This window comes from Toxotes jaculatrix, chromosome 19 (genome assembly GCF_017976425.1).
Source record: "Toxotes jaculatrix isolate fToxJac2 chromosome 19, fToxJac2.pri, whole genome shotgun sequence".
Taxonomy (NCBI): domain Eukaryota; kingdom Metazoa; phylum Chordata; class Actinopteri; family Toxotidae; genus Toxotes; species Toxotes jaculatrix.
In genome coordinates, this window is record NC_054412.1 from 2,079,586 (window position 1) to 2,095,085 (window position 15,500).

The 15,500-nt window shown below is 40.2% G+C and overlaps 3 protein-coding genes across 13 annotated transcripts; all 3 read left to right on the forward strand.

The window, feature by feature from the left end:
* The first annotated feature begins 696 nt into the window (after window positions 1-696).
* LOC121200033 lies at window positions 697-8,666 on the forward strand. 10 transcript variants are annotated; one of them, XM_041065067.1, is made up of 9 exons: window positions 697-1,579; window positions 1,810-2,142; window positions 2,257-2,535; window positions 2,665-2,724; window positions 6,724-6,816; window positions 6,906-6,934; window positions 7,187-7,243; window positions 7,450-7,518; window positions 7,964-8,666. In XM_041065067.1, the coding sequence occupies exons 1-9, from the start codon at window positions 1,423-1,425 to the stop codon at window positions 8,087-8,089; spliced, it is 1,203 nt and encodes a 400-aa protein (XP_040921001.1). In that variant the 5' UTR covers window positions 697-1,422; the 3' UTR covers window positions 8,090-8,666. The 10 variants fall into 10 exon arrangements, with proteins under 10 accessions (XP_040921001.1, XP_040921003.1, XP_040921002.1 ...); XM_041065069.1 differs by having other exon boundaries at window positions 2,665-2,706; XM_041065068.1 differs by having other exon boundaries at window positions 1,813-2,142.
* Window positions 8,667-8,901: 235 nt separating this feature from the next.
* On the forward strand, window positions 8,902-11,653 carry LOC121200035. 2 transcript variants are annotated; one of them, XM_041065078.1, is made up of 9 exons: window positions 8,902-9,193; window positions 9,368-9,700; window positions 9,839-10,126; window positions 10,302-10,415; window positions 10,568-10,654; window positions 10,747-10,775; window positions 11,058-11,114; window positions 11,279-11,347; window positions 11,516-11,653. In XM_041065078.1, exons 1-9 carry the CDS (start codon window positions 9,142-9,144, stop codon window positions 11,639-11,641), a joined length of 1,155 nt encoding a protein of 384 aa, XP_040921012.1. In that variant the 5' UTR covers window positions 8,902-9,141; the 3' UTR covers window positions 11,642-11,653. The 2 variants fall into 2 exon arrangements, with proteins under 2 accessions (XP_040921012.1, XP_040921013.1); XM_041065079.1 differs by having other exon boundaries at window positions 9,371-9,700.
* A 772-nt stretch (window positions 11,654-12,425) lies between these two features.
* LOC121200036 lies at window positions 12,426-15,200 on the forward strand. The gene is made up of 8 exons (XM_041065080.1): window positions 12,426-12,557; window positions 12,775-13,107; window positions 13,220-13,495; window positions 13,580-13,630; window positions 13,803-13,889; window positions 14,013-14,041; window positions 14,462-14,530; window positions 14,853-15,200. The coding sequence occupies exons 1-8, from the start codon at window positions 12,497-12,499 to the stop codon at window positions 14,952-14,954; spliced, it is 1,008 nt and encodes a 335-aa protein (XP_040921014.1). The 5' UTR covers window positions 12,426-12,496; the 3' UTR covers window positions 14,955-15,200.
* Window positions 15,201-15,500: the final 300 nt, after the last annotated feature.

Below are 15,500 nucleotides of genomic sequence, written 5' to 3' on the forward strand. Positions count from 1 at the left end.
GGCACCATGTCTCACACGCCCCAAAATAGACATTGCCCAGTGTGACACAGATTACACAGCGTGACATGCACAGTAGTTGTTGCTGCACAGAGTGAATTCATCCCCCTCTTCAGCACCACGGACAGCGGCAGATCTTATCACAGCGTGAGGCAGGAATCACCTGGACTGGGTGCTGATTCACCTGCTGGAAGGTGAAGCAGAAGGATGGTGTGTGTCTGCAGGATGAGCAAAATCATCCACAGTCTGGCGCAGGGGGTGAGAGGTGTTGTCCATAATGGATGTCAGCTTAGCTAACGTCCTCCTCTCACACACCTCCTCCACAGTGTAGAGCCGGTCCTCCTGACCAGCTTGTTCAGTCTCTTCCTGTCTCGGTCCCCGCTGATGAGCAGGAGGGACAGCGGGTGTCCAGTCTGCTTACGAGTCACAGCGCCGTGCAGCGGCTCACACGCAGCCGCAGCATTGGCCGAGGGAGGGGTGTACACATTAAACACAACCACATGAGAAAACTCCCTCAGTAGGTAATACGGCCGAATACTGACAGCGAGTAACTCGATGCCCCCTCCCGGAGCCTTCGTCCCGCTCTGCAGCCTCTTCTTTTCCTCCGTGTCTCTGCTGGAATAGCAGCGCAGCGTAAAGCTAACAGCTGATCCCGAGTGTAAACAATGGAGTCGTGACGGAAAGCGAAGAGGTTCCCCGACGAACGCCCTAAAAGTTCAGGAAAAAAGTAAAAAGCAAAGTACAGAAGTAACGAAAGTAGTCTCCCTGTGTGCACAACTGCGCCGAGATTTGTCCACGTTAAAGATAGTGACTGGATGAACTACTGTGAATGAAGCTTCATCACTGAATAAAATCAAGACATTACACCTCAGAGAGTGAACCCAAAACTTCAAGGATGAACTTAGTTTTTCACTTGAGTCCAGACGATAAAACCTCCAGAGCTTTGCTGCTGTTGTTCACACACTCATGACGAAACACTTCCCCTTTAGTTCTCAGAAGAAAATACAAAGCTGCAACGAGGAACCAACAAAACACTAAAATATCATCATTAGCCGCAGGTGCCACATTCTGGTGGGTGAGGTGTTTGCTCTGCATTTCACATAACCATGAACTTTTCTCTCACTTGTGTTTTCGGGCCACATCAGTTGTGCATTTCTCACTTGCTGAGCTGAATCTGAAATTTTATTTGTGTTGAGAACTAGTTATTAAAATGCTCATGTCTTCCCTGTGCACAGAGCATGAGAAAAACATCCAGTGTCTCTGACCTAAGGAGGAGTCTGCTCCTCAGGCAGAGCCTCAGATTCTCTCCACATCATCGATGAGGCGGAGAGAAGCAATGAAAAGCTCATAGAAGAAATCTAACCACTGAAAGACAAGAAAAAAAAATTCAAGTCACTATGAGCAAGTAACAGTAATAGGAAGTACATGCTGTACGTTTCTCTGAATCACTGGTTAGAAACTCTGACAGATGACGGAGTGAGAACCAGAGAAAGAAAACGAGACAGAAGCACGATGGCTGGATTCAAGTGGACTAAATGGATTCAAATGTCTGTGTTTCTGATGCTGGTGCTTCTGTTTACAGGTGAGATACACAAATACAAACATTATTTACTGTTGTGTTTTGGTCACTGCTGTGTGTCAACAGCCAAGTATGTTGTTTGTTTTTAACGCTGAGCTGAACGGACTCTTCAGTCAAAGATAAGACATATTTACAAAGGTCTGTTGTGTTTTTAACTGCACTCACACTGACTGTGAAGGTAACAGTCATGTTCTCATCTCAGCTCATTCTTCATATCTCTGTCTCATCTACAGCAGGAACTGGACAACGTCACCACTTCACTGTCAGAGATGGAGATAAAGTCACTTTGCCTTGTGAAAACAGGATAAAAGATCAGGACAAATGTAACAGTACTACCTGGATCTACGGTGATACAGACAGGTCACCAGCAGTAGAGCTGATCATCCTTGGGAAGATTGGTGAACATGCCAAAGATAAATCAGACAGACTGAGTGTTACAGAGGACTGTTCTCTGGTTATAGAGAAGGTCACAGTTAAAGATGTGGGTCAGTACATCTGTAGACAGTTTAACAATTCAGGACGACAACAAGGTCCAGGCTCTGTGGTTGATCTGTCTGTTATTAACAGTGAGTATTTAAACTGTCTCATTATGACAATTTACTGAAACATGAAATAACTATGATCTCAGTGATCTCAGTCATTTTACTCTTGTTGTCTTTTTTCACAATGTTTCCCAACAGTTCATGAAGATAAGGTTAACATGATGTTAACATGCACTGTGTTGACATATGACACACAATGCAGACACACAGTGCAGTGGCTGTATGAGGGTAAGAAGGATGGTTTCACCATAACAGAGAAAACACCAGAGTCCTGCTCAGCCACTGTGACATTTAAGGCTCCTCATCATAACCACAAGTCAAAGTATGAGGAGTCATTCAAGTGTAACGTGACAGACAGTGACAGTCAGAACCTGCTGGTGTATAACTTCACCCTTCAGTCCTCAGGTGACAGAACAGGTGGGTTTGTTTATTTGATGGATTAGATTTTACAGGATGTTTATGATCCATCTCACTTCCTGCAGATGGAAAACGTTACACACTTTCTCATCTTTGTTGTGTTTTTATTTTATCTAACTTCATGTTCAGCTGCACCAAATGGAAACAGAACAACATCTGGACACAATGATGGTGAGAAAAATCCACAAGGTAGAGACTGAACATCTCCTTTATTTAAAAAAAAGAATTCTGCTCCCATATGTATGTTGGGAACAAAAAGTGTTTCCTCTCATTTGTTCTCCACAGATTGCTTCACCCTGTCCTACATAATGTTGGTACTGCGTGTGGCTGAACTCCTCCTAATCACTGTGATTACTGTTCTTCTCATCAGAGCTCAAGGTCAGAAAATTCACTCCTTCATTTGTTGAGACTGAGACGATTTGTTTTTCAGGGAGTCAGAAATCACCTGAACACACCAGAGTCAGTGGAAAATAAAAAGTCATTTTAAAACGTTGTGGTCGTGTCACTGTAATGTGTGTGTTACTATTAACATCTCACTGCCTGTGTTTGTGTAGGTTTCACAGTCAAAAAGAAGCCGAACTGTGAGGCGTTCAGGTCCAGCAGTCAGTCAGGTAAAGTTCAGGCTACGACACAATTGAACAGACTGCTCTGCAGTGAAATTCTACATTTATTTGTTCTGTTTTTAACTCCGACTCTCAGGTGTGTTGTGTTGTTTTTCACAGGTGCATAATGATGAAGATGATGGTCCAGAGAACTATGAAAACTCTGGAGGCCCTTTTGCCTCTTTCAGACTGCACTGATCAACAACACCCTCATTAACATCTACTCACTCAACAGATTATCTTACTGCCTTTTGTTGGGAGGGTGATTGTTTTGTTTTTCTGTTTAAAGTTTTAATGTAACTATTAAGCTGTTGTTAAGACTGGATACAGATCAGTTTCCTTCTTCTTTATAGGAGGTTACTTTTCTCTTGCCTTTAGTTGTAAGCATTTTATTTTTGATCTAATTTGCTAATAAACATCCTTATTTTTGTTTATACTTCAGTTTCCACTGACTCTTTTTCCCGGGGTCACTTTATATTGTTATTCCTCTCATCCCCTGGACTCCTCAGGTACGTGACACACGGTTCTTTCTTGTTCTTCCTGTTTTTGTATCCAAAGTTTTAACCTTTGAGTTTGGGCTGAAATTTCGTGCACTTTCCAAATTTGGTTCAAATTCAGTTTGCAAGACAGAAAATACTGTGTTTCTGTTAGTGATATAAAAGCAAAGGAAAATAACGAGTCTCCCAAAGTAGTGATTCCTGGGCGTCTTCTTTTCAAACTCTACCTGCTCAGATTTGGCAAAACAGCAAAATATCTTATTTAACACTGGCAGATGCTCCCAGTATCATCCTAATAAACAAAAAAAAACATGAAGTCATTGTTTTGAAATGATCACGTTTAATCCATTTCTCTAAAAAGTAAACAAACAAACAAACCTGGCTGTTGTCATGAGCTGTTACACAATTTTCAAACATCCATTTCAACATGCATCCAAAGTTAGACTAATCCCACTTTAAAAACACTGACAGTAAAAGTATTTCTGTCTGAGCGACCAAGAAAAAGGTTTTCACTGACGATGCTGGAAAACAGTGATGGAGAAAACAAACTCACCTGCTCACAGAGTCAGGTGAGGAGAGGTAACTGACCCCAAAATCCACGGTCTGCTGTCTTTTTTTTTTTTTTTTTTTACTGAAACACATGGAGCCACATCATTACACCCCTAAACAACAATTAAATGAAGGTAAGCTTTTATTGTGTAAATAAACAGGAAGTAAAGGTGCAGGGATGATGAATGTGGAAAAGAGAGTGCTGAGCACACAGATCTTTTTATATGGATATGTACAGTTGGAAGGTGTATGTAGAATGAGACTATGAGATATTACACTGTCCCCAAAAACTTCCAAAGACGGAACTTTTCGCTTGAGTCCAGACGATAAAACCTCCAGAGCTTTGCTGCTTAAGTTCACACACTCACGACGAAACACTTCCCCTTTAGTTCTCAGAAGAAAATTCGAAGCTGCAACAAGGAACCAACAAAACACTAAAATATCATCATCATCAGCCGCAAATGCCACATTCTGGTTGATGAGGTGTTTCCTGTCTTCTGCATTTCACATCTCTCAGTTGTATTTTAGGGCCACAACAGTTGCACGACTACTTTTGCAACTTCCCTCATCTTTGTCTTTTTAGGATGTTGAAAATATCATTTACCAAAATATTCTGTAAAATCGAGCATTGAATGAATGAATAGTGGTAAAATAAAAACAGACCATTATCTTTTCACCCAGTGTTTCTCTTGTTGAACTCTGACTCGAGGAGTCTGCTCATCAGGCATGATCACGTCCACGTCATCCATGAGGTGAAGAACTCTCTAAAAACCACACCACTGGCTCAGATCCTTCATCTCCACACTGAACTGCACTGGGATTTTATGGATATTTTAATATCATGAAATTCAGGGCGATGAAAAGCTCATAGGCTCTGACTGCGGAAATCTCACCACTGAAAGACAAGAAAAAAAAAGATCCATGTCACTATGAGGAAGTAGTCGTTCATTAATAATGGGAAGTACATGCAGTACGTTTCTCTGAATCAGAGAACCAGAGAAAGAAAACGAGACAGAAGCACGATGGCTGGATTCAAGTGGACTAAATGGATTCAAATGTCTGTGTTTCTGATGCTGGTGCTTCTGTTTACAGGTGAGATACACAAATACAAACATTATTTACTGTTGTGTTTTGGTCACTGCTGTGTGTCAACAGCCAAGTATGTTGTTTGTTTTTAACGCTGAGCTGAACAAACTCTTCAATCAAAGATAAGACATATTTACAAAGGTCTGTTGTATTTTTAACTGCACTCACACTGACTGTGAAGGTAACAGTCATGTTCTCATCTCAGCTCATTCTTCATATCTCTGTCTCATCTACAGCAGGAACTGGACAACGTCACCACTTCACTGTCAGAGATGGAGATAAAGTCACTTTGCCTTGTGAAAACAGGATAAAAGATCAGGACAAATGTAACAGTACTACCTGGCTCCACAGTGATACAGACAGGTCACCAGCAGTAGAGCTGATCATCCTTGGGAAGATTGGTGAACATGCCAAAGATAAATCAGACAGACTGAGTGTTACAGAGGACTGTTCTCTGGTTATAGAGAAGGTCACAGTTAAAGATGTGGGTCATTACACCTGTAGACAGTATAATAAATCAGGACAACAACAAGGTCCAGACTCTGTGGTTGATCTGTCTGTTATTAACAGTGAGTATTTAAACTGTCTCATTATGACAATTTACTGAAACATGAAATAACTATGATCTCAGTGATCTTGATGATGACTTGTTGTCTTTTTTCACAATGTTTCCCAAAAGTTCATGAAGATAAGGACAAGATGACATTAACATGTACTGTGTTGACATATGACACACAATGCAGACACACAGTGCAGTGGCTGTATGAGGGTAAGAAGGATGATTTCATCATAACAGAGAAAACACCAGAGTCCTGCTCAGCCACTGTGACATTTAAGGCTCCTCATCATAACCACAAGTCAAAGTATGAGGAGTCATTCAAGTGTAACGTGACAGACAGTGACAGTCAGAACCTGCTGGTGTGTAACTTCAGCCCTCGGTCCTCATGTGACAGAACAGGTGGGTTTGTTTATTTGATGGATTAAATTTTACAAGATGATTATTATCCATCTCACTTCCTGCAGATGGAAAACGTTACTCACTTTCTCATCTTTGTTGTGTTTTTATTTTATCTAACTTCATGTTCAGCTGCACCAAATGGAAACAGAACAACATCTGGACACAATGATGGTGAGAAAAATCCACAAGGTAGAGACTGAACATCTGGCATAGCTCTCTATCCAGTGTTTGAGTATTGTGTAATGTCTTTCATACTGAGATGGGACTGAGCTTAATACAACAAAAGGTTTCTTAACATTTTCTCCAACATGTTCTCAGGATGTAGCTGTTCTAGGTCTAGATGTACACGTGATGCTTTATCAGTGGACGAGGATGTTACTTGTCAAGAGAAACAGAATTCCTTGAAAATACAAACAAATAAGAAAGAAAGTTGTTCTGACCTGCAGGATGTTTAACAGAACAGAAAACCAGTCAAAAATGTTTTTAATGCTTTCAGATCTTCTTCAGTGGTGGTACATCGTTGTGCCTGTGGGTTTTGCAGCGCTCCTGATAACTGTTGGAGCGGTCATCAGACAGAGGAGAACCAAAGGCAAGAGCATTTACAGAGGAACCTTTTTTTAAAGAAGTTTAATGAATCCAGATTTTCACTGTGCTTTTTTTTCCTTTTTGACTTTTCAGGAAACAAAACACTGAGGGATGAAAACACTGTGAGTAAAACTTAATCATCAAATGTTTTTACAGTTGTGGCAAAAATATAATTTACATGTAGCTTGAGAGGGTGTTTAAGAAAAAAAAAAACAGAAGTAGATTCACAACATGGCACTAACTCCTTACTATCAGAGTAACTGTACTGTAAAATGTTTAGTTTGAAAACACTTTCAGGAGTTTCTCACCATATGTTCTGTAATAATTGGCCATTGGCCTCAATGTAAAACTCTAACTCATCTGAATTTGTCCAGGGATTGACCTTTGGCCCTGCAGTGACTCAGTCTGCCCCAGAAACCAGTCAGGACAAAGTAAGATCACACATCACACCCAGTACAAATACACTCATGGTTTCCAGTGTGGCAGCATGAGACACGTCACATCTTTTCTTTTTTTCTTCTTCTCTCTAAACGAGTCTAACGTCACTCTGCAGCAGGAAAAAAGAGAAGTGTGTAAATGTGTGGCATGTTCACATGGTTCTGAGAACTCATCACAGTCTGTGGTCTTCACTGTGCAGGCTGATCCTGAAGATGGTGTTTTCTACACCTCCATCAGCTACGCCCGGAAGGCCGACAGTAAAGCCCGGGTAAGCCGTCTGATTGGTTATAATTATGTTGCAGGTGAATGAGGAGAGAACACTGTAGGTCTAAAGCCATGAGGCGGTGTTTTGAGCTAAATACTAACTTTAGCATGCCCATGATCACTAGCTTAGCTCAGCATCATAGCAAGCTATGATTGGCTAATTAGCACTAAGCAGAACACAGCTGATGGAGACGTCATTAGTCGTGCCAGTATTCAGTCAGAAGTGTTGGACAGAAATTCACATTTTGACCAGAAGATGGCACCAAATGCAAAGTTAAAGGAACATGATTACAAATCATCCTGAGGGGGGCATGAACATCTGCACCAGATGTTTCATGGCGACTCATCCAAAGCTGTGAGGACCAGAAATACCAATCAGAGCCTTCTGGTGTGTTCTTATGCTGCTTCTTTTTTTATTCTATTTTCTGTTTTATTGTTTTATTTCTCAGGTTCAGGGTGATGATGACGAAGATGATGCAGTGACCTACAGCACTGTGAAAGCTCCTTCCTCCTCAGCTGGAGCCTCCACTGATCCCAGCGACTTCTACGCCACCGTCAACAAACCACGCACATAAGAAGCCACGGTCTAGTTACATCTTATGTCATCACGTTCATTCAATAGCAAATAAGAAAAACAGGTCAGTGTTTATTTGTTATGTTTTTCAGAGCTGATATTTATTGATCATTAGAGGAAAATTGTCTGTTTCACACAAATCCTAGAGAGAATTTTATACTAACTTATATTTTTGTATATAATCGTGATGCTCTCCAGTTATTTACAGTATTGATGCATGAAGGTAAAGACAAATACTTGAAGCTCTGCTGTGTCTGGTTGTTGTTTTCTGGTATTATAATGCTGTAGTTTTACATTGAATTTTCATTGTAATTTTTAGTTTGTGTTGTAAAAGCCTTTCTGTCCACAAGGGGGTGCTGTGCTGTAGATTAACTGGCAGCACAGTGTGAGAAGCAGGCGCCTGATGAGCTGGTTTCTTGGATGAATGAGTAAAAGTATAATTTATATTTTCCTCTGTAAACGTGCTGTCAGACATTTTACTGAGGTCAGTGATGGATGACCTGATGCTTGTTATTGAGCTTGTGGTGGTTTTATTCTGTCATTGTGTGTGTTGAATAAATGAAATGTGGTAGTTTAAAGATTGGTCAGATTTCTTTCTTTCTTTCTTTCTTTCTTTCTTTCTTTCTTTCTTTCTTTCTTTCTTTCTTTCTTTTTCCCTGTGTCACCTTTAACTGTTTGGTAAGCTATGATCTCTGAACATTTGGTTTTCTTCCCACCCAGGAAGTGGGTTGCACTTATTTTAAACAACTAGATGTGTGAAAATTATGATGGTGGGAAACCAGAGAGGGTGTGTTTTCACTTTTTTTTTCTTCTGATGTAAAGCTGATGTCACCTTCTGCACCTCGTCTTGAGTCTTCGCTGGTTTGTGCAGCAGAGAAGGAAATGAGAAAGTTGGGGTTTTTTTAAAAAAAAAAAGCAAAGGACAAGAGCAAAAAAGAAAGTCGTTACAAGGAAGTTACACCTTACTGTTCACAGGAAGTAGATGCTATTTATTTCCATAGGAAACCTGTCAAGAGACAGAAAGAGAGAGAGCAACAGCAACAGAGGAGCACGATGGTTGAATTCGGATGGATTAAAATTTCTTTTTTACTGCTGCAGATAACTGGTAATGATACATATAACACCACACACACACACACATTATTCTTGGCTGTACATATGCATGTATACAGATATGTCTGCATACACACAGTCAGCCAAGAATCCTCACACTGACTATGAACACAACCGTCTTATTATTATTTCAGTTACTTTTCATATTTCTGACTTGTCTTCTCAGCAGAACTGAATGGACAACATTCCTCCATTGTCAGACATGGAGGAGACGTCACTTTGTCTTGTGAAAATGTGAAGAGAAATAAGCATAACTGTGACAGTACTTCCTGGATTGTCACTGATTCAAGAAAATCAGCAGCAGTGGAGCTGGTTAGACTTGGGAAGATTGGTGAACATGCCAGAGATAAATCAGACAGACTGAGTGTTACAGAGAACTGTTCTCTGGTTATAAAGAAGGTCACAGATGAGGATGCTGGTTGTTACACCTGCAGACAGTTTGACAAATCAGGACAAAAACAAGGTCCAGACTCTGTGGTTCATCTGTCTGTTGTTACCAGTGAGTATTTCCATCTTAATGTTTTCAGCTCAAACTGTTTTGTTAGAACAACAAACTGAAACATTCCAATAATTCTGATCACACTGATGAAGTTTTACTCTTGTTGTCTTTCTCTCACATTATCTTCATCTTCACCAGTGACTGAACAGTGGAGCACTGACAAGGTGACACTGAACTGCTCTGTGTCCACGTATGGAAGGTGTGGACACACAGTGAAGTGGCTGCTAAGTGGTAACTATGTGGATAAAGACAACAACCAAATGAAGACATCACAGTCTGACTGCTCGGCCAATGTGAGCTTCACAACTTCTCGTTATATTTATAAGTCTCAGAACTTTGAATTGTTGGAATGTGCAGTGAAGGATGTTCACAGTGGAAAAGAGCAGCGGTTTCGCTTCAGCCCTCCGTCCTCAGGTGAGAAACCAGGTGAGAACACGATGAGCTGTTCAAAATCACTTCCAAAATAAAAGACATTTGTTTATTTGAGTTGAAGTTTTTAGATGACACCATTCTTTTCTCTTTTCTTAGCTAATGCAGATGGTAAACATGAGGTACATGATCTCTGAGTAGTTTGTTGGGTTTTGTCGTTTAATTTGTCCAGGTGAAGACAACCACACAACTGAATCAGCAACGACAAGAACAACTGAAAAAAGTACGACAGTAACAACAAAGCAAACAGGATCTCCAAACAACGACACGGAAAAAAAGCCACAAGGTAACGACTCAGCATCTTGTGTCTCAAGAATAGTTTTAGTCTCTCTCTGGGTTTGGGATGACTCAGCATGTGATGCAGTTACTGGACCAATAAAAATGACTCAACACAAAAAGCTGCAACCAAAATTATCAATGTTCTCATTATCTTTCCAGATTGGTGGTGGTACATCATTGTGGCTGTGGGTTTAGTCGCACTCATGATGATAGTTGTTGCTCTTGTGAGATCGAAGCGAACTAAAGGTAAAAATCTGCACAGATCTTCTGCAGTTTTCTGATAAACTGGGGATTTTCACTGTGGAGGTTACGTTGATTCTCTCTCTCTGTCTTTTCAGCAAACACAACACAGATGGACGACAACACTGTGAGTTTAACACCCGAGTAATCAAAAGTTCATGTAAACATGACTTTACACTGTGAACCCATGTTGGTGGAAGTTATTTTTCACTAATGCTGTGAATGTGGCTCCATGCAGTAGTTTAAAGGGAAGAATGAAACTTCTGAGGATTCATTTTGTGGAAAAAGCAAGAGAGAGTATGAATGAAACTATGGCATTTGATCAAAATATTAAGCACAGTTGACAATAAAAAAATGTCCAATACAACTACACTACCAAGGCTGTAAAAACCACTGTGTATTTGTCCAGGGGCTGACTTCTCAAACTGCACAGACTCAGTCTGCTCCAGAAACCCGTCAGGACTTGGTGAGAGTACAAACTGCACAACGCACACACTACATAACTTTACCTCCTCAGCCAAGGTAACACAATTTAAATTAGTGACTGTGACAGACTGAAATAAAAGTATGAGAGTGAGTCATTATAGATCCATGTTACTCAGCAGCATTCATGTTGTCTTCACTGTGTAGGCTGATCCTGAAGATGGTGTTTTCTACACCTCCGTCAGTTACACCAGAACGAGCGACAGTGAAGCCCGGGTAAGCTGTGTGGAGAAAAAAAAAAAAAACTTTTTCAGGATTGAAATGTTTTACCGTTAAAGCTGTCGTGTTGTTGAGGCCTGCGAGGTCAGACAGACTGTCCAACTCCTGTTTCAGTCTTGTGCTTGTGCCCTTCAGGGAATTCATTTCTGTCATGTTGTTTCCCAGATTTGCCATAAAGACGATGAAGGTGATGTAGTGATCTACAGCACTGTGAAAGCTTCCTCCGCCTCTACAGGAGCCTCCGCTGATCCCAGCGACCTCTACGCAACCATCAACAAACCAAACAAATAATTAACCAGTTACAGCACATGTCATTGTAATTCCACATTTCACATATTATCCTGAGAATTTCATACATTATCCTGATGTCTGCTCTCAGTTCTTTATGGTATTCAGTGCTGACTGACATTTTGTCATTGTGATACAGGTAAATGCAGATTTACATCAAGTTGTTATTATATTAATGTTGCTGTGTTGCTTTTTTTCCCCATTTCCAGGATTTTATTGCTGTAAAATGCTTTTTGTCCACAAGGTGGCGGTGTAGGTTAACCAACTCAGTGTTGTCATTGTGCTGGGTGCTTAAAACATGAATGAGTGTAAACTATATGCACATACATTGCTGACACTTAATTGTGCTCAGTGATGGATGTACCAGTGTTAGGTCAAAGTTCAAACGTTGTGCATCACATTTAATCGTATCACATCATATTTTAACATTCGTCTCTGTTCAGTTTAAAATGCTCTGCTGTCAAAGTGCTCTTGAGTAAAAAAAAAAAAAAAAAGGGGGGTGAATGTGACATCACTTATTTGGGTTGATTAAATAACGTGACCACTGATATTTGTATTGAACATCTGAATGAATGAGATGTGTCCAAATCCAAAAGTCACCTGCTGCAGATGTTATGAGACCGGCCCGTACAGCGTCTCATGTCAGAGAGGTGACTGATGGTCAGGAAGAAAATCACAGCTGATGAACTCTTTCTCCATGAACACCGCACATGTTGAAAGAGGAAAAATAGAGAACTGAGTTCTCACTACAGACGGGAAGTAAATGCTATATTGCACAGTTTGCTGAGAAGAACTCGTTCAGAGACACGTTTAAAAACGAGAGGCAGGAACGAAAAGTGAGACAGACAAAGAGGAGCGATGGATGAATTCAGAAGGATAAAAATGTCTTTATATCTGATACTGGTGCTTCACTTTACAGGTAGGGATTCATACAATAGAACACTTTACAAAACTTTATTAATAAGGACGGTAGCACTCGGTTGCTTCATGCTGTGTGTTTAACGTGGTGAGTTAAACACACAGCACAAACCTCTGTTGTATCTATAATGATCCCGACACCAACTGCTGTATGAACACATCAGTCATGTTCTTATTTTAGTTCATTTGTTCATGTTTCTCTCTTATTTCCTTCACAGCACTGACTGAACAACATTCTCCCTCCTTCATTATCAGACATGGAGGTGAAATCACTTTGCCTTGTGAAAATGTAACAGATGATGAGGACGACTGTGACGATACTGACTGGGTCTTCAATTGCTCAGAGCAGACAAGTGCAGTAGTGCTGGTTAGATCTGGGCAGACTGACAATTCTGAGATTTCCAAATCTAAATCAGACAGACTGAGTGTTGCAGGGAACTGTGCTCTGGTTATAAAGAACGTCACAGTCAAGGATGTTGGTTGTTACACCTGCAGAGAACCAGGAGAACAAGAGAGTCCAGGTGCTCGGGTTCATCTGTCTGTTATTAACAGTGAGTCAAACTTTAGTCCAGTATATTGAAACACAGCAGTGATAATGAATAGAGTGATTAAGTTAGTTTTAATCTTGTTGTCTCTCTCTCTCAATGTCTTCATCTTCACCAGTAACTGAACAGCGGAGCACTGATAAGGTGACACTGAGCTGTTCTGTGTCAACACATGGAAATTGTGGACACACAGTGATGTGGCTGTTTGGGGGAAAAGATGTGGATAAAGACAACAATGACTTGAAGACATCACAGTCTGAATGCTCGGCCAATGTGAGCTTCACAACTTCTCATTTTATTTACAAGTCTCAGAACTATGAATTGTTGAAATGTGCAGTGAAGGATGGTTACAGTGGAAAAGAGCAGCAGTTTCCCTTCAGCCCTCCATCCTCAGGTGAGAAAACACAGAGAATATGTTGAGTTGTTCCTGATCCCACAAACCACGTTTGTTTATTCTGTGGATTGTTTTCGAAATTAGGAAAAAACAAAAGAGCACCTGGAAACAAAGAGACAAGAACAAACCCAGAAGGTACATTTGGTTTATCTCCTAACAGTCTCTTTGTAAGGTTGCCACTTGTTTGATTAATAAAAAAGCAACTGTATGTTTCCAAATGTATGTGAAAAGCATGAGTCTTGTTTAGCTACAAGATGTTGAGCAGAACAAAAAACTGCAGCCAAAAATCTTTTTGTTCTGTTTCCAGATTGGTGGTGGTACATCATTCCAGCTGTGGGGTTAACAGCACTCCTGATAACTGCTGTGGCTCTTGTTAGATGGAGGAAGAATAAAGGTGGGAACATTCACACATGAAACTCTTCAGCTCTTCAACCTGTCAACCAAGGGTTTTCATAAACTTTTGTTTGCAGTGGAAACAAACTAATGCTCTCTTTTTTCTTTTTTTTTGTCTTTCCAGGGGACAAAACACAGACGGATGAAAACATGGTCAGTTTTAAAACTGAATCATCAAACATTTACACAGTGACAACTTTCACAGCAAAGCAGTGTTTCTGGTCAGTGTGCTGAGAGAGAATAAGGTCCTTCTGCAACAGAGAAGAAGATGGAAAAACGCTGATCCAACCAGAGCAGATGTGAACAGAGTTAAGCAAAGAGTCATGAGAATCAATCATTGGGCTGCAGATAAAAATACAAGTTGTGCAAACTTAAAAACTTTACAGTTAAAAGAATTTCATGATAGCGTGATCTCACAAGACATCCTGAAAGAGACAAAAATGGGATATAACATAACTACTAAGGCACACAGTTGTTATGTAAAAGTTGAAGTGTAGACTGGAGTAGGAAAAAGTTGAAAGTGAGTCCGTGTAAATCCAGTTACTGAGCAATCACGTTGTCTCCACTGTGCAGGCTGATCCTGAAGATGGTATTTCCTACGCCTCCATCAGCCACACCAAGATGACCAACAGTGAAGTTCGGGTAAGGTTTCTGTCACAACACAGGTGCTGGTGAATATACAAAACTATTGTCTTCATGAATGAAAAAAGGCTTAGTTCATTTTGTGATGTCAGTGCTTCTGTATTAAATTGTAATGATGTTGCTTTGTGTTTTGACACGATGTTGTGCTGTGATGTTTTTTTATGTTGTGTTGCACTGATTCGTCCTTTCCTTCATTGGGCAATTTGTGTTTAACTTTTTTGATGCTTTTCACTATCAAGCATTGTGTTAATGTGGTGTTGGTTGGTGCTTTGCATTGTGTAATATTTACTCATCATGTCCTGTTGTGTTTTACGTCTTACAGATTCGGGGTGGTGATTATGCAGTGACCTACAGCACTGTGAAAGTTCCCTCCTCCTCTGCTGGAGACTCCACTGATCCCTGTAACCTCTATGCTGCCATCTAACCAAACAAATACCAGACCACAGTGTAACGTTTGACATCAATACGTTTATTTTACAATTCATTAATTAAAGAATTCTAGTGTGAAAACAAAGTTCAACAAGTTTTTATTCCCAGAGTGCTTGTGGACCGAATTTAACCAGAATTCACAAATTTTATTGAATCCCGTATGAATTTGGTCTACATGGTCCAAATCCTGCAGATTATCTTGTGGTTTATCCTCATGGTCTGGCTCTTACTTAGTTATTTAGTCTGTTGCATTGAACTGCGTTTGATAATGTTGTACAAGTTCATGCAGCTGCTGTTTTCAAGTATAATAATACTATTTTTAGTATTTTTATTTTATTTAAGAGTTACTCTAATTTATTTTAAACATTTTTAAGGATGTTTCACCTGTAGTTGATGTGTATGCAATTAAAAATCATATTTCCCAGCCACATTTAGAACTTTTATGAACAATGATAATCTGTCTGTATTTTGTAGGGTGTTTGGACAGACAATAATAGAATAATTCTACTCTGTTCTGTTCAATTCTAGTCTGACCATACGA